Raw genomic sequence first — 18,104 nt, forward strand, 5'->3', positions numbered from 1 at the left:
GCACTGCCTCCTGCAAATGCTGCCCTATAGCTTTAGGATTGGAAACTTTATTTTGGTGGGCTTCCTCATCATCCCACTCAATCATCTCATCCAGAAGATTGCGAGTAAGTACATCTGTTACCCTTAGTAACAGATGCAGCTCATCAAGGATGATGTGATGTAGGGGTATGTTGAGTAGTGGGTGGTTGATACAGGAAAAGTTTTTCTTTCCTCGCTTTAAATGACAGCACCTATTTAAATCTTCTAGTGTTCGTTTCTGTGGGCTGCTTTCATAATAGTTATCTGGCTTGGACATATCATACCTATGGTGTGAAAAATAAGGTTAGCTCTCTTAACTAACAACAGTCAATGTACACAATGAAAATGTGTTGCATTTGTAAAAGACTCCAGGTGGAGCATCTCTGTCACTAAATGTTAAAAATGGTTGGTTTCTTTCTATTGACATGTTGATTTTAATCTGCTAGAGTATTTCTCTATCAGATTCACTAACCTTGTATCTATGTGTGTTGTGCACCACAAGCAAGAATAGTGTGATGTAGCACCACTTAGACCCATGATTAGCAAAAGAAACTGGAAAAGAGGATAATAATATGAGGATTTGAGAAGAGTAACAACAGTGTCGGTAATAGTGGAATTAAGTATATTTTCCTGAGCATCATATTTTGTTTATATGGTAGAAATTTGAGGGTAATTTGTTTCGACTTCATTTAAATGAGTTAATGTCAGTGATGGATTATATAATATGGGCCGAAGACATCCAATAATCAAACCCATGTTCATGCATCTTCAAATGTAACATTTACTAACTTTATAGTCTCCACCAAGGAATATCTTCACAGGGATTTGGTTTCCCCCACTTTGACAAAGCCAACCTCTTGTACTTCATTGATTTCTTGTAAGACATCCTGAAATGACTCTGCAATTGTAGTGTAATCCTCGCTGCCTTTCACAACTGCAATTGTGCGGTTCCCTGTTAATATTAAAATGTGTGTGAGCATGTGTTTGCAAACAGCTCTTGTGTTGGAAAGGGAGAAAAAGTGACTAGTAACATTTGTATCCTTGAGAGGTCTTCAGGCTTTAATATGGTGTGAAAATATAGTTCACCTGATTAAATAAAATGTTAAGAAATGTGAGCTAATTAGTGACTTATAAGCTCTTTTTGTTTGTAAATCAGTGTTGTTTAGCTCTACCATCAAGTACCTCTTGATGACATAAGTTGGTCTTCTTTTTGTAGAATTGAGAATGACAAGATAATGTAGTTGCTGTTTCTTGTCATTCGTGTGCCATCTCCACTGATCTTTACTTTAATCGGTCTCTGTGTATCACTCACTGAATGATCACGTGATTCTTCCTAAAATTGCATGAATAAACAGAATGATGTTAATGTTATGCTGTATGTTTTAGTGTGAACTGAAAAGCTCTGAATGCTGAACATATTTCCTGTGTCTATGGTACATGTACATGTATTTTGTTACACTCCCAGTGGCATGCTGGTTCAAGTTAAAAAATCTATTACATAAACATATTTGAAGAAGGACTTTTACAAATGAATGCTATGTAACTTACCAAGTCGATTATTTGCTCCTTTAGCAATTCTTTAAATGAAGTTTGTACACCCTGTGATTTCCCAGGTGTAACAGTACGGTGACTTAATTCATTGAGATGATTCTTGCACTGTTTTACCAAATATGATCTTGGCAGTCCATCACACACCATTGTTAGTTGATGGTAGAACTCTTCTCTCACACTGAACCAGTCCATTAAAAATAAAACCTCTTCCACTTTCTTTTTGTCATCTTCTATGAGTGTTGAGTATTTTGAAGTGCTACCCGTGTTGGTAGGGACTGTTGAGGAAGGGTCATCTAAACTGAAATTATGGGTTGTGCATGTACTGTTTCTTTCTTCAACCTCTAAACTGTTCAGTTTGAGGCCATAGGCTCTAAAAAACCATAGAGCTTTTTGTGCCCTGGTTTCAGATCTTTCAGATATCTCCACTTCGTAGTGGGACTGAGGGTTGATAGTTCTTTTGCAGTTTTGTCTGTCCCATTTTTTGTTTCCAGTCTTTTAATACATTTTTTCAGTGACTCAGTTTCAGTTAACATCTGATCTTCCCTGATATTTTTTTGCTTGATCTCCTCAAGGAGTTCTTCGTATATTTTTTGGTTTTCTTTTACTAGATTTTTTTTTTATTTTTGTCTCTTTTTGTAATTCTGTATGCAACATCTCAACTGACTGAACTTCCTCCAAAGAAATATTCATCCTGTAACAGCTACTCAGCAAATCCCTTTTTTTGCGGCCAGATGCAGTTTTAAACTGATTTGAAATCGACGCACATTTCACGCGAAGGCGCTCCTCGATTCTTCCTGCAGTGTCTTTGATAGCAAATCCATCCCCAGGGATGTGTTCATTTAAAACCCGCAGAAACGATTTGAAGTCCGCAGTTTTTTTTTTTAATGGTTTCCCAGCAGAGCAGCAACGTAATGGGGATGTCAACACAGCAAAAGGATTCCTTACTATTTTGTTTTTGTTGTTGTACATATTTCAGTTGATTGTTCCGCCAAGGCTGGACAGTTATGCCACGGATGCCTTCTGATACGTAGTGAGGTAGAAATCTCCTTCAAATCGGCGTATCTGACATTTTTTAAGTGAAAGATTTTATCTTTCATTGATGAATGAAATGCAACAAAGCTGTCAAATTTGCCGCGCGTTCATTCATATTTCGCGGCAAATTTTATCTTCGTATCACGTATCCGGATATATACAATCATCTTTTGCCTTTTTTAGACCAATCAAAGGTCCTGTAATAAGAGGATGACTAGTACTTAGCCCTAAATCAAGTGAGGAGAGCAAAATGGCGGCTAGAAATTAGCAGAAGATCGATGTATCACAGGAAAGATAGTACCATGACGCGCTGAAAATTTTCGAATGTTCTATGTCATCACGCTGCTGTGTTATTTATAAAGAGACCCGAATATTGACCTTCATTGTTGGGGGATGGGAAGGACGAGGATGCATTTACAGACGCTTAAACAGTGACAACTTCAAAGAGGGGAATGTCAACTTGAAATTTCGGACCGAACAAAATGGAATTTACAGACGGTGTTGTGCCCACGAAGCAAAGAAAATCATCATTTAGAGCGTGGTACTTGATGTTATAGATATTTGTACGGAATACGAAGGTAGGTTTTGCTGCTTTTCAATTTTTGGTTAGGAAGCGCGAAACTTTAAGCTACGGACTCGGTTTTGGCAAATTTTTAATCCATGGAAGTTGCAGTGTCCATATCAGATCGAACATTTTACCCAGGCTCATAGGATTTTGTACAGTTTATCGCAGAAGTTAAAGTGCCACATATTTCTCCCTAAAATCAGTTGTTTACACTGAACGGTTTTTTCTAAGTGTCGATAACTACTGCGCGTGCGTGAAATTAAATTCTGGCCATGAGAGTCTCGGTTTGAAGCTTATCGACCTTGTCTTTTAGAGCTTCGATTTCTTGGTTCTTAGACTCCAATGTAATCCGTAAGTCATCGCTTTGGGCCCGTAAATCCTCCAAATCCTTCTTTAATTTTGACAGAATCTTGTCCCTTTCGTCCATCTCCTTCTTCAGAGACTCGATTTTCCTGGTGTGAGTCTGTAAAATCTCTGGATCGCGGTTCAGCCTTCTTCCGATAACACTCATCAAAGTTGAACCTGTTATTATTTCGGCAGTATCTTCGGGTTGTGGATGAACATCATCCATTTTGTTTAAGCTTTGACTACGTTTACACGAAAAAATTGCTTCCTTGGACGCTGCCACTGAGCGCATAAAATGCTAGGCTTACTGTTTGATCATTGTGACGCGTTCTTGTCTAATAACTTCTTTTACGCGCATGTCCATATAAGTTGTAACCCCTGACACGAACTTTGTGAATTTGCCTATATGCATTGTTGAGCTTCATTGTAACTCCTAACATTTTGAAACTATTTTTCCTTACGTTTTTCAAGTATTTTTATTATATACTTCCATCATGTGGTCGGTAAATTAAATATGGAAAGCTTATTTTAGGGGTATTTAGTAATAAAAGTATTACATTGTCTTGTAGATGTTCCGTTAAATCTTACCTAGTAGTCTGCTTTGTAAAACAGGAAAATTTAGATGGACAGATATTTCTTGTTCTATTCCAGGCGATGCTATCCAAAATTTTAAGAAGACTGGGGATTTTTGAGCAATTATCCTACAACACCGTAAGAACTGAGACAAAGTTGGACATGATAAGGACATCTTCCCGGTAAAACCACCAGTTGGGCATGGGATTGGATACATATTTCTAAGAAAATCCAGTTACATGATGTCATTTTCTTTCTTTTGCGTAGACTCTCTGTTACAAACTTGAAAAAAATAGTGTTCATTTAAACATGCAGTTTAAGATTCGCAACGGTTCCTTATGGACAGTACTCAAATAAATTTTGTACAGCCTTGAGGTATCTTAAGAGCAACGTTAATGGACATATCTAGCTGTTTCTTGTTAGGGATCAATTCTGTTTCTTTGAAGTTGGGTGCTTATTTACTTTTCCTACCAGCAAGGTTAAACGCAGTTAAGAGCTAATGTGGTGCTGATAGCCTATTTTATAGAAGAACAAGTAGTATAGTAATCACAGAAATAGCGAGGATGATAACTTGTTCGAAAGTGAAAGTGACCGCAGTGCATTTTTGTACGTGGTGGAAACTTTCTGTCACGACTGAGGTATGTTGTTAGAGTGACACCCAATTGATCGCTCAACAATACGGCTGTCAGAATAAACTCAGAGTCCATGGCTATTGATTCTCATGGCAACGTGGAGCTACACGTGTGTTCCTACCAATCCTGCCACTGTATCCTCGTGATTACCCTTACCTTAAGGTGGCTCAATAGGGTTTTTTGGCCGGGCGAAGAATGGGTACGAAAATGGCGCGAGCTTTTAAATGGAATCAAATATGTAAACAAACATGGCGGCTTCACGCGAGTGCACAATTTTTGTCACATAATCGCGAAGTTTACTTGACAAGGGTGAAACGGCATCGATACTTTCCAGTAATGAGCACAATATTGACAGTGAAAGACCAGAAGTTTACTCAACGCCTACACAACATCCGTAATGCGTCAGCTCGCTTTCGGAAAGTGGAAGCGATCGAAACCAGAAAAGAAACAAAAATAAAAAGGTTACACGAAGGGTTCAAAACGTGGAATGCCAAAAGGAAGGTCCAGTATGATAACATATCCAAGGAAAACGAACCCCCAGCAAAACGAATGACACGAGCACGTGAGGTCAGTACATTTTTTTTATTCGGAAGTCTTAATTTTTGGTAAGATTTTCCTGTCAAGCTTGTTCTAATTATCGGCCTACCTGTTCTGTTGACTCCAACCCTGATTCCCATCAGCAGAATAAAGCTAAGAGGAAGGCGAACCTGCCACGAGGATCCAGACTGGTGGACTTAGAAACCCTTACAGATGGTCTGAAGGAATGCTTATTTTAAAATTACGGTAAATTCTCACTATTTTTAACTGCACCATAGCATATTTTACACCATTTTCATATAAAAGAACATAACAAATACTGTGGATGGAGTCTCTTTTCCTTGTCAGTTTACAGTGTATTTTACAATATTTCTAGGCGCTTTGTCTCTTGGCAATGTTTTTGAAGAACAGCACAGTGGCTTGGCAAGCACGTTTACTGTTATATGCAGCCAATGCAAAGCGGAAAACACCATTAAAACATCAAAAGAGCACAGATCTGGTGCACGCGGTCCATTGACCTTTGATGTGAACACGAGAGCTGCCCTTGGCTGTTTACACACAGGAGTGGGCAACACCCATTTAAACAATTTACTTTCAATCCTCAATGTGCCTGCACTGAACTCATCAACTTTTGAAAATCGGGAAAGGGAAGCTGGAGAGGCAATAGAGCTAGTAGCAAAAATAGTTGCCAGCAATTCCTAAACCTTGAACGAGAGAAGGCAATTGAAAATGGCAACAAGCCTGACCAGAACAATTTGGTATCTATTGCCTGTTCTTACGACATGGGGTGGCAGAAACGGGGGCGAGGTTTCAACTCTAAGACCGGACATGCTGCAGTCATGGGCCTTTCAACTGGTAAGGTCCTTGACTACACAACAAAAACTAAAATGTGCCGCTCCCGTGATGAAGCTAAAAAGGCAGGAAAACAACCAAATGACCACGACTGTAGAAAAAATCATTCAGGCTCTTCAAAGTCAATGGAGCCTTTAGCTGCAGTTGAACTTTTCAATGAGGTAACTAAATCAAATGTCAAATTTTCAATTTACACTGGGGATGATGATTCAATGACTGAATCTCACCTAAAGCAAAAGGTACCCTATGGTGTCAAAAAATGGAGTGATACAGTTCACATAAAAAGATCCCTTACAACACGCCTACACAACTTGAGCCAATGAAGTAAGTTCCCCAACAGTTCAGTGTTGTCACAGAAAGTCATAAATTACGTTGTCAAATCCTTTACATACCGTATTGCACAAAATAAGGGGGATGCTACAAACATAAAATCTGCAATCCAAAGCATTGTGCCTCATGCATTTGGTGACCATACTGGTTGTAGAGAAACATGGTGTCGATACAAGAAAGACCCTTCTCATTATTGTCACAGAGATCTTCCCTATAGCAAAGACCTCCAAGGGGATAGCCTTCAATAAGCCCTGAAATCTCTCTTTGATGAATATAGCACAGACATTGTTATAAACAAACTTGCACCTGCAGCAAATTCTCAACGTAACGAGTCTGAACAGTGTGGTGGGCTCGAAGAACCCCAAAATTCGCTTTTACGGGGGAAGTGAAAGCAATGATTATCGAGTGTCCTGCAGTGTCTCTATAGTAAGTTTAGGTTACAGGTACATTCCTCAAACTCTAGCGTCACTTAACATAGAGCCAGGTCTTTTTTGTGTAGACCATAATACGAAAATGGACATGAAAATTTCGAAGGACAAACAAAGGAAATCAACAGTTGCATTCAAGCGACGTCGATCACAATTACGCAAACACCAGATTTCAGAAACCTCGAAAAACGAGGACAAAGAAGGTACCATGTATGAAAGTCGCATTGGCCTGAACCTAAACTCTTCTGCAACAACATTGGAGTTGAACATTTCTGAACTTTCAATCACTGATCTTTATGATATAACCGCTGCTGTCACGAAACAACAACAAGAACAGTACGAAAATGCAGTTCCGAAATACACTTCGAGACCCACAGTTCAAAAGGAAAAATTGGATGACAGTAAATTTTATCACTTTGTTTCATTTGACATCGAGACAAATTCAACGGGAAAATCAGCAGAAGTATGTCAGCTCGCTGCCGTGGATAGGTCAGGTAAAAAACTCTCATGCTATATTCTACCAACCAGAGACATAGATTCTCACGCGTCAAAGGTCAACAAACTTACAGTTAATACTTTCACTGGAAACCGCCGACTTTTCAAAGATAATCGAGCAGTAGAAGCCTTTGACTTATCGCAAGTACTTAGGCAGTTCTTAACTTTTTTGAGGGCCAGCATAGATTCAGCCTCAACACTATCCACAAAGCCTGTTTGCACAATCTTGGCTGGACACAACGCCGCCACATTTGATATTCCAATACTTCTTCGAAACGGTGGCGAAAATTTTATTGCCGAGCTCAGTTCCATCAGTTCCATCCGGTTTGCAGACACTCTGACACTGATGAAATCACTGATCAAAAGCAAGCACTCTTCCATCCAAAACGCAGAAGGTAAACTTCCAAAGCCTAGGCAGAGTTCTGTTTACGAACATTTATTTCAAACCACCTTTGATGCCCACGACGCCCTAGAGGACGTGATCGCTCTTCGAAGAATCTTGCTTTCGCGTAGGTTGGCTTTGTCTGATGAAATGCTGGTGAACAGAAGTTCTGTAATCCCTGTCAAGGACGCCGCCGAAGACCTGAAATATCTTGACACCCGTCTTCAGAGACTCCTGTCTTTTCGAGGAAAGCTGTACAACCCAGTTCATGCGGATAGCCCAATAAAGCAAAGCATTGCCGAAAAAATTGCTGGCAGTGGCCTAAGATATGAGGATTTAAATAATTTGTACCAACGATTTGGACGGAAAGGTCTTGTGTGTATTTTGACGAGACCGCCATTGTCCAGTCGCTCATCGCTTCCAAGGGTCACAAACACGACGAGAATAGTCTCCGCAATTTTGAAACACTTCGAAGAGATTTCCATTGAATTATGGTATGTTCTCAACTGATTTTCAGGTCAAAAGCAGTTTGTCCAAAAACGTCAAAGATAATGATCGCCCGTGTTTACACGTTCGTCCTCGACAAAGCCGCGTGGTTCGAAAGTTCGCGCATGCTCAAATAGCGATCTTGGCAAGTTCCTATTCTGATGACGTGATTGTCATTGAGGTGAGAAAATAGAAAGTTCCCCCTCAGATTTCTCGTATTTCCTTCGGTGAAATTCCTTTAAATTTGGCAGAGATGTTATACCCTTTTAGCTTTCCTTGCTGTGAATTTATCAGAAAAATTTGTAAGACAAGTTTTTCGCTTAGCCAAAAAACAACAAAAATGTTAAAAGCGAAAAAACTACCTTGACAACCCCTATTTTTTTCGATTTTAAAAGTTTCGTCTTGTCAGACTCTACCCGGTCGGAGAATAATAGAAAATTTTACCGAAGGAAATTGAAGAAAATCGAAATCATAGTCAAACAGGTCAAAAAATGGCGATATTTGAGTAGTTTTAATTTGGGACTAAAAGCCTTGACTTCAGAGGTGACTGTTGTGCAGCAAATTTAGGCCCTTGTTTTTTATGTTTCAGTAGCTTTGATTTGAAAAATAGCAAAAACAATCAGAATATTAACTTTCGATTGATGTCACTGGTGCGCGCTTCGTGATTTTGCATAACCCTATTGAGCCACCTTAAATGGGAATACCTTTGGACCTTGTCCAAATTATATTCATGAAGTGACAAACAACATTCTAACATTTTAAATGTTCCATTCCAAAAAAATTAAGATTTCCTTACCATCTGAAGTTAATAGTCTTAGTTTATTCCCACATTAACTTCCTGTGCAATATTTGTCATAATTGGTTGATATTGACTACTTGGCAAATATTTATTTCTGCTTTCTTGAAATGTAACCTCGTATTTAAAAGCGATGTTCCACTCGGTTAAATTCTCGGAAAAGAAAATCAGCAATTATCCTTACAGTTTCTCGGAATTTTGCTACTCAGAGGGAAGCACTTTTCGAGCTTCTCGTATAAGCATACATTTAGAGGAATACAGTAATTGTTCTTGTTCAGACCTATAATTCTTCTTACGTAGGTGAGTAGTTTAAAACTATTTTCAGGCGCCATTAAAGAAATTGTGAAGGTGTACACAAGTCAGGACTACACTCACCCGGACGATCAGACTACACCTTCACATGTTACCCCGGGTTCAAACCATTTACTGCATCAAAGAAATTATAATCTATAAAGCGAGAGCAGGCAAGATCATCGAAAAAAACCCTTTGTTGCCAAAAATATTCTATCAGGATCTTAGTAAGTCTATCTGAAAGTACTACGTTATGTCCTCAGTTACATCGAACCAAAACTAGATATATGTTCAAATAGATTGTAGTAGCCCTATGCAAAACTAGGAAAGACTTGGACTGCAACAGTTCTGAAACAAAACAAGATGAATGAATGTTCGTGATATAAATTTACTAAGCGATAAGATCCAAATTGTATAAAGATAATAAAATATATCAATGGAAGTATTTACTGCTTTAACATTTTTGACACTCAAAGCTTGTGATGAATGTTAGAGCGTGTTACATTTAGATCATGCTTTGGCTACCATTGCATAACCTGTCTCGATTAATCGTCTTAGGTTTTGTGCACATCTTCCGTTCATTTCTTACAGTTTTTGCGATGCCCAACTTGAACTATTTGCTCTAGATCATGAATTGAAAGCCAGCATTCTACTACTTGAACTACACTCAAAGACAGCCCGCTTCCCGAATTTGGTTTGAAACCATTTTAAACACTGCTGTTCGAACGGTGAGAAGGGTTAAACGCCTTATCAACGCTATTCTATAACTAATGTTTGAATCGCTCTAGAGGCAAACCTCTGCGAAATTTATCGCTTTTCCCTAAAGGTACAATTAATACCAACAGCATATATCGACTAGTCCAACACTTGGGGTGGACCAAACATGGAAGAAGTCAGTTACTCTAATTGTACATACGTGTATCAGTCTATTAAGCACGTGCTTGAAGTTTCCACTACTCCATTTGTCCTAGAAGGTCCCACATGTCTAATATTTTATGGACACGAGACAAGGACTTCCAGCCTCCCAGTTTTCCTGCCTCCTTCATGTCCTCTACTGATCGAAGAAGTAAACCCTTCGTAAGCGAACTAGCTTGAGCTACAATATTTCTTTCCTTCTTGATCGCTTTCAGTATTTAGGGGTGAAGGCTTTATTCCAGTTTAGTTTCTTTTTCAAGTCTTCCCATTTATTCTTCGCTTCTTGTCTAGCTCCTTTGTCTTCTATCTCTTCGATGTCTTCGATGTTTTTTAGTGAGTACGAACAATCTTCTTCATATTTATCTGAATGCACTTTCTGGTACCTCATCGCCAGCACTTGGGTGCACATTTGACCAAGAATAATCGCAGCCTTCTGGTCCCGTAAATCTCTAAACTCCGCCACCTCCTGTTTCACCGTGTCTAGTTGGAGTTGGAACTTTTGTAGCTTCGTTTCCAAAGTTTTCTTCTCGGTTTCAAGCTTATCGACCTTGTCTTTAAGAGCTTCGATTTCTTGGTTCTTAGACTCCAATGTAATCTGTAAATCCTCCAAATCCTTGTTTAATTTTGACAGAATCTTGTCCCTTTCGTCGATCTCCTTCTTGAAAGACTCGATTTGCCTGGTGTGGGTCTGTACAATCTCTGGATCGTGGTTCTGCCTTGTTTTTATGATACTCATTAATGCTGAAGTTTCCACTATTTTGGCAGCATCTTTGCGTTGTGGCTGAACTTCGCCCATTTTATTTCCAGCTTTGATTGCGCTCACTAGACAAAATTGTTACGCTAAGCAATGGCGCTACCACGAAAGACACATTAAATTTTAATTAGACTGACGCGTTCTGGTCTAATATGTTCTTCTATGCGCATGTCGAAAAACCTTCACCACTGACACAGACTTATCGTCCAGGCCTCGATTGTTCAAAGGATGGATAAATTTATCCACCGGATAAGCTTATCCGGTGGATAAAAAGGCTATCCACTGGATAGTTATCCGGCGGATAAAAAGTTGTTGCAGAAAGCACGGATAGCGAGAAGTATAACTACCCGATGGATAACTCGCTATCCAAGCAGTTGCCATGGTTACAGCCCAGGCATTGCGTGATCTGTTCGCTCGCGCGTGCTAGTGGCGAGACAACATGGCAGAAAATGTTGCTCCTTCCCCGACAAAGCGCGCTAGAAAACCCAATTTTACACCCGCCGAATGCGCAGTTATTTTGGAAGAGGCGGAAGAAAATATAAACATTATCAAAAGTAAATTTTCCTCCACACTTTGTAATAAAAACAAAACGCGAATATGGGAGGAAATAACCGAGAAAGTCAATGCCCTCGGAGTTTCCGAAAGAACTGTTGTGGAGGTAAAAGAAAAGTGGAGAGGAATGGTGAGTGGAGCAAAAAGAGAGCAAAACAAATGTACCACGGCAGTAAAGAAGACCGGGGGTGGAAAGAAACCGGCTTCTCCAAAGGCTACCACAGCCAAAATTATCGAGCTCTTCGAAACGGATCCGTCTGTCAGTGGCATTTTGGGCGGTGTCGATTCAGGTAAGCCACTAATGTTTACAAGTTGGTTGACTTACGATGATACTTACCACAATGTGCTGATTGTTTCTGCAGTACTTTGTTTAAACATGAAGCAGGGTAGCAGGTGATGTTTCTTCTTTTGGAAAGTTTATTATCCCTGTAATTCGTCGACGTTTCTAAAATTCAGCGGACCCTTGTTGAATTGAGTGGGCCATTCCATTTAATATCCGCACTCCTCCTATTGAAGGCCTGGGATTTCTTAGGGGGAGGGGGTCAATGCTATATTTTTTCTTAGGGGGGTTGAAACATATTTCTGAGAGGGGTCGCCATAAAGTACCCTTGACAGAAATTCTCACAAGTAATTTCTGAAGGGGGTTCAGTTGGTTTGCTTGATAGCTACATAAAATTTTGAAGGGGGGTAATTTCAGGAAATTATGAATACTTTTTTAAAACGGTTTCCTTGGCAGTCCGCAATGTATTTAGAGATGACCTACTTGTCTGAAATTCTCCTTTTTAAAAGTTCTTGACAGGTGATAATTGTTGTCATTGAAATTAATTCCTTTTATTATAATGAATATATTGTTTAATTTAATAGGAGTGTTAAATCAAATTTTCTAGAGTAATTTTCAAGGAATGCGTACCAATTTATGGTCAGAACTTACACCATATAGGAATCAAAGGTTTAATACATTTTGTACAAATTCTACGCAGCACAAGTTTTAGACTTATCAACAGTGGATACAGGGGTTCTTGGAATAGAAAGTGAACTTCACCCTGTTGCTTCACACTGCATACTTCCAAACACCTGTGAATCCGCAGACCCCAGTGAACTGTCACAGCTAGATTGCCCCAGTATCTGTTCTGATACAGTTCCATCATTACCATTGGAGGAGCCAGCAACACTTGCCAAGCCACACTCAAGAAAAATGGTCACCACTGATGACATCAATGAAATGCACCTTAAAGTCCTTAAAAGGGAAAATGTAAAACTGGACCTAGAAATTGAAAATCTAAAACTAAAGAAGAAAGAAATAATGTTAAGGATTCTAGAGCTTGAGGCTCGAAGTAGGGCCGCAGATAATTTATGAATCAATCTTTATACAATCAAACTGAAATGGCTTTGATTGTGACTCATGTAACTGGTTATTTATGGATTGTTACTGTCAGCTCCCTATATTTTCAATCCACTGATAAACTGTTTCCCCAGATATGTACACAAGCTTAAAATCACATATTGGTTTTAATTTGGTTGCCTTTTAGTACGAATGCATCAATCTGTTGGAAGTTTTAACATCCCTCCCTTTAAAAATTTGAGATTGGTTCAAATTCCCCAAACCAACTTTTTGCTACAAATTAATTGGCCCATAATGTTGTGATTCAAATTTTTTTCGTTTCAATTTTCAATTCTCAAATGAGTTTGAGTTTGTTTCCTATTATAATGCTCTCAAATGAAGGAAAATGAAAAAAAAAAAAAACAGTTCTACCAATTTAAAACCAAAAAAATAAACTAACTGTACATGCATGTGTTATTGGTAAAATAGAAACAGCAGATATAAAGCAAAGACCATTAGTATTACAAATGCATCACGTAACTAATATTTACATCTCTATGATGTAAAACTAATTATTCAATGGAGTTTTTTAATTACATGTAAATATGCTTTTTCAAGAATTAGTTACACTGAAGCGATTTTGAGCATTTCTTGGATTTAACCACAATTTATATTTTTTCATATAAAAAAAAATTTAATTTTACATATGAGACCCATCATTTAACTTAGAAAACAGAGGGCATTTTAAGAAATATTTATACAAATGTCAATTAATTTACACTATTAAGTTCAAAGTTCATTGATCATTTCATGTAATTCACCAATGCTTGGAGCAGCAATTTTAATTTTCCATGGCACTTTTTCTGTAGTCATACAAATAACAAAATCTTCATTTATATATTGAGAATTGCAGTTGAAACCAACCCATGATTTGAGATCATTTCCTCACTTTGAATTCAACAAACTACAAAGTGAATAAAGAGGTGATGAATAAAAGACAATAAAAGGCTGCTTGCCAATAAAAATTTGTGGGCTTATTATATCATTCCATTCTTGAAATAACAAATACATTTTGTCAAAGTAATGTTAAAAAAGTAGAAAAGCCCCTTCCTATTGGCTAAAAAGACTTTTTCTTAAAATGCGAACATGATTCCATTCAGTTTAAGCTGGATGATTGACCTTTTATTGCCTTAAGATGCCATTTACAGGGCCAAAATGACAACAATTAGAAATGGTAATATGACCAAGAGAAGTCCAATGCAGTCGAGTCCCATTTTTTAATCATGAGTACGATTACAGACTGGATTGGATGACACAACGTCCTGTTACCAATTAATCAAAACTATGACAAAAATTGAGAAAGAAACTGGGCATTGGTTGTACGTTCTCCAAATAAAAACAACAGTAAACTTGGCAAAATGCCCAACAAAAGTAAATGCACATAACGCCCTTTGCCCATTTACACAGGCATGACATGTTAACTGTCCCTTAAACTGTCCTATAACAAGCATGATACATACACTGCAGTGTGAGTGGTCATACAAGACCCTTGATAACCAATCGCGTTCAAGGATTTAGCTTAAGTTTTAATTAAGGAACTTGTGAGAAATAGATAATCAGAGATCACATTACAAATTTACATGCAAACATTAAAGCCAGAACTAGATGTGATGAACATAAAAAAAGGTGAATGATCTAATTTGAAAGCAAAATGTACAGACTGTATTAGGTGTTCCTAGAAGAATGCCAAACCTCACTGTAGCCACGAGACGTATTTTTTTTATCAGTTCTGTCGTTCGTCTTTGTTAATTGTAATTAGTGTAAATAGTTCTCGTCTCGATAGTTCAGTTCTGTATTTATTAGTTTGTATTTTTTCGTGCTGTCAAAATGTTAAGTTTGTCAGCGTTGTTTCATGTAATCGCCTTTGAGTATTGTGTAGCCTTGTTTAGTCCATTGTTTTAGCGTTTATCCGCTATATAACATCGTAGTTGTAATTTTCATTCAGTCCTTGTTATTCCGGAGTGCCGTACAGATCTTGTAAGTAGTTACGCTTTCATTTGTATTTTTCTGTAGTTTTTCGTATTCCTTTGGTTGTATTTTAGTTTCGTTGGGTTTAAGTTCGCATTGTTATTTCTGTATTTTTTTTGTGTTATGTACAAGTGAATCAATTAAAAATATTCCAAAAACACAGACTTCTAAAAAGCATAAGCAGTGAACAATGACACCCAACGCTTTATTGTTACACATGAAAACAATAACCACAATTAGTTGTATGTAGTATATAGCAGCCATCCACACTTTCCTGAAAGGAAAGTATTGTGGTCATCAAAGATTTCCATGAACAGTGAAATAAATAATGCATTAACCTTGAAAGCATGCAAACTTTTCCCATAAAGCCATTGGGTCGCATTGTTGATGGATCATACCATTTACAGTACATGTCAACATTTTTGCAATCAAATGTATGTTTGAGCTTGAGCCCCCAGTGTAGAACTTAAAAAAAAGTGTTTGCAATGTGCTCCCTAACAGCATTACCAGTTTCACGGCCATGATACTGACTGTGAAGGTCAGGAGCACACCCTTCATCATCCATTTCACAGTCCTCTGGATCTGGCTCCCTTAAACTTATAGCAAGGTTGTGTAAAATACAACAAGCTACAATTATTGAGCACACACTGTGAGGAGCCATCCTTACTTCGCAGTGTAGCACATGAAATCTCCTTTTTAACGCCCCAAAAGTTTGCTCGATGGTACATCGCGTTATTTTGTGAGCTCTGTTGAAACGTTCCTCCTGGTGTGTTTTGGGATTCAGATAGGGAGTCATGAGGAATGGGGAACATGCATATCCACTATCTCCAAGAAGTACACCATCTGTCAGACCAGTCCCTTCCAGGTCACGCCCTATGGCTGATGTTCGAAAAATGTGGCTGTCCTGTGTAGAGCCAGGCCATCTAGCCACAACATTTGTAAACATTCCCAAAAAGTTCAATTACATTCAATGCAACACAAATGGTTTTCACGTCTATCACAACATTCCCAGTGAAAAAAATTAGCTATTTATAGTACAAGTGTACATCTTTCTAGCCTAAAACTGTATTCCCATAAAAGTTTCATAATGTGAGCATACGCACAGACCCTAAATTTGAAGCTGTAATCGTGAGATTTTTTTAAATTCATTTTGTCAAAACAAAGTGTTCGAAACGGGATTGCCGCTTGCATTTAACTACAGTTTATAACTAACATCAATTAACTTCAACCTATCCCTTTTCTAGATATGGTAAATTCCAAGAGATTTCTTGACATGTATCTTGGAGTAACAGCAAATTACATGCTATTAAACAATGCTACTTAATAGCGAGAGAATGCTCTGTAATGTTATGTTTCAGCACTCAAACCAACACAGTCCACGGAAAAATGTCCATGTTGGAAAATACATCTAGTGATCACCGAAGAATATTTTCCTTGCGCTCATGTCACCATTCGAAAGGTTCAACACTTGTTAGCAAACAAAATCGGTTACAGTTGAGAGTTCCAGAATACAAAGGGAGATCTCACGGTTCGAAAATTTCAATCAACTCGTTCAGTTCGTTTCATCATAAATTGTGTACTTGTGTGAATCTTGGAATCACATGATTCTTCACATGCTTTACTCAAGCCAATCACTCGCACATTCCTCCTTACGTGACAGAAAAGCGTTACAGTTTGAAAGGGAAATTCTTCGGTTTTCATGCTCATATTTGGGAAAAAATAATACCTGAAATACACATGAGATAGTAAGCATAGTAAAGCTTGGGTTAAACGGAATGTTACCCTTTGCTATACAAATAATGAGAGCAACACAAACTAGCTTACCTCGATGGTCGCAGATTGCCTGGACATTGATTGAGTGAAATCCTTTCCGGTTCACGAAGTTCGGCTCGTTTTCGTGAGGGCCTTTATTCTGACATGGGTACCGTCGATGCACCCGATAGCACAGGGAAAACCACCTACTCTGAACAAACCTTGCTTTATTTCGTCTCGTTCTGTACGAGTGCACGGAAAGTTTATGAAATCGCCCAACTTTGCAGTCAAGGCTTTTATCACCCGGCGAACAACTCGGCTGACAGTCGACTTGTCAAATCCCTGAAAAGTGTCACCTACCACCTGAAGAAACGAACCCGAAGCTAAGAATCTGAGGGTGATAAGGACTTGCATTATAGCTGGAACAGCACGGTTGCGATTTGTTTGGGGAGCGATATCGTCTGCAACAAGGCCAATAATGTACTGTATCGCCTCTCGTCCAAAACGATACCTGGATCTCAATTCAGCGTCTGTGCATGTTCCTAACGGATCGAGTTGGCGGCGATAAATTCTCCTCTTTCTTCGATGTTGATTTTCGGGAAGGTTACAGCGAAGAAGATGTAACTGTCGAGCGGCCATTTTATGTGTGTTTATCCGGTGGATAAAAATTTATACTACCTTCCTAACCGTGGATAAATTTATCCGCTGGATAGCGAGTGGATAGCGCTATCCATGCTTTCAACAACCGATATGACGCCATGGATAAAATTTATCCGCTGGATAGCGATTTATCCAGCGGATAAGAAGTTATCCATCCTTTGAACAACCGGGGCCTGGTGGATATCTATTAAGTTTCTCCACAGGTTTTCCGGGAGTTGACCCGCTTGGTTTGGCCGACCTCTTCATATAGGACGGCTTCTGTTGCCAAAATTGTCGGGGTAGACCCGGGTAGATCCCAGAAATTTAAAAGGTGAAGGGTTGAATTCTTCTCTCATCCATAACAAACAGCTCAAAGTGACCAGAATAACGATCGCCGAGCGAACAAAAAGGTGTGAAATTTAGAACTATAACAACATGGCGGTTGATCCAACCACATAAACTTTGAGAGTTCATATGACATTCACGGAGCTCCAACGCAGTAGTTTAAAAAAGCCAAAACGACGTACATGTAACTACCTTCGTTTTCCAATAGTCGATTTTCCCAAGAATCACAACACGTTGCAGGGAATAGACTTTTCTCGAGAAGTCTTCCCTCCGAAGTACACTGTTCTTTACCGCGAAGGCTATTGTTCAAATGGAGCTTACCGATTGGCCGAAATTTGTGACGCACACCGCCTGAGCGAAACCATATAGATTCCCAGAATTTAATGATTAGCTGTCTTTAGGAACCATTTTAAAACATGCAGAGTCTGAGCCTTGAGGTGATAATTTCTATACATTAAACAAATCAGCCGATAGAGTAAATCCAA

At 38.7% G+C, this 18,104-nt stretch overlaps 2 protein-coding genes, 1 long non-coding RNA gene and 1 pseudogene across 4 annotated transcripts; 3 read left to right on the forward strand and 1 right to left on the reverse strand.

Annotated features, from left to right (window-relative positions):
• Positions 1–207: 207 nt before the first annotated feature.
• On the reverse strand, positions 208–2,585 carry LOC148721825 (uncharacterized). 2 transcript variants are annotated; one of them, XR_015992442.1, is made up of 5 exons: positions 1,567–2,583; positions 1,201–1,351; positions 808–970; positions 491–570; positions 208–302 (listed from the first exon to the last, which is right to left on the reverse strand). XR_015992442.1 is itself a non-coding variant. In XM_088735947.1 (4 exons), the coding sequence occupies exons 1-3, from the start codon at positions 1,759–1,761 to the stop codon at positions 834–836; spliced, it is 483 nt and encodes a 160-aa protein (XP_088592073.1). In that variant the 5' UTR covers positions 1,762–2,585; the 3' UTR covers positions 452–570; positions 808–833. The 2 variants fall into 2 exon arrangements, 1 of the variants encoding a protein (XP_088592073.1); XM_088735947.1 differs by lacking the exon at positions 208–302 and having other exon boundaries at positions 452–570; positions 1,567–2,585.
• A 313-nt stretch (positions 2,586–2,898) lies between these two features.
• On the forward strand, positions 2,899–4,462 carry LOC148721826 (uncharacterized). The gene is made up of 2 exons (XR_015992445.1): positions 2,899–3,179; positions 4,163–4,462. It is a non-coding gene; the product is annotated as an uncharacterized LOC148721826 (long non-coding RNA).
• A 1,234-nt stretch (positions 4,463–5,696) lies between these two features.
• Positions 5,697–8,250, forward strand: LOC148721827 (uncharacterized; annotated as a pseudogene).
• A 2,933-nt stretch (positions 8,251–11,183) lies between these two features.
• LOC111336075 (nuclear apoptosis-inducing factor 1-like) lies at positions 11,184–12,891 on the forward strand. Its single transcript, XM_088735944.1, has 2 exons — positions 11,184–11,824; positions 12,515–12,891. The coding sequence occupies exons 1-2, from the start codon at positions 11,422–11,424 to the stop codon at positions 12,889–12,891; spliced, it is 780 nt and encodes a 259-aa protein (XP_088592070.1). The 5' UTR covers positions 11,184–11,421.
• The last annotated feature ends 5,213 nt before the right edge of the window (positions 12,892–18,104 follow it).

The sequence above is a fragment of the Stylophora pistillata genome, chromosome 10 (assembly GCF_964205215.1).
Source record: "Stylophora pistillata chromosome 10, jaStyPist1.2, whole genome shotgun sequence".
NCBI lineage: Eukaryota > Metazoa > Cnidaria > Anthozoa > Scleractinia > Pocilloporidae > Stylophora > Stylophora pistillata.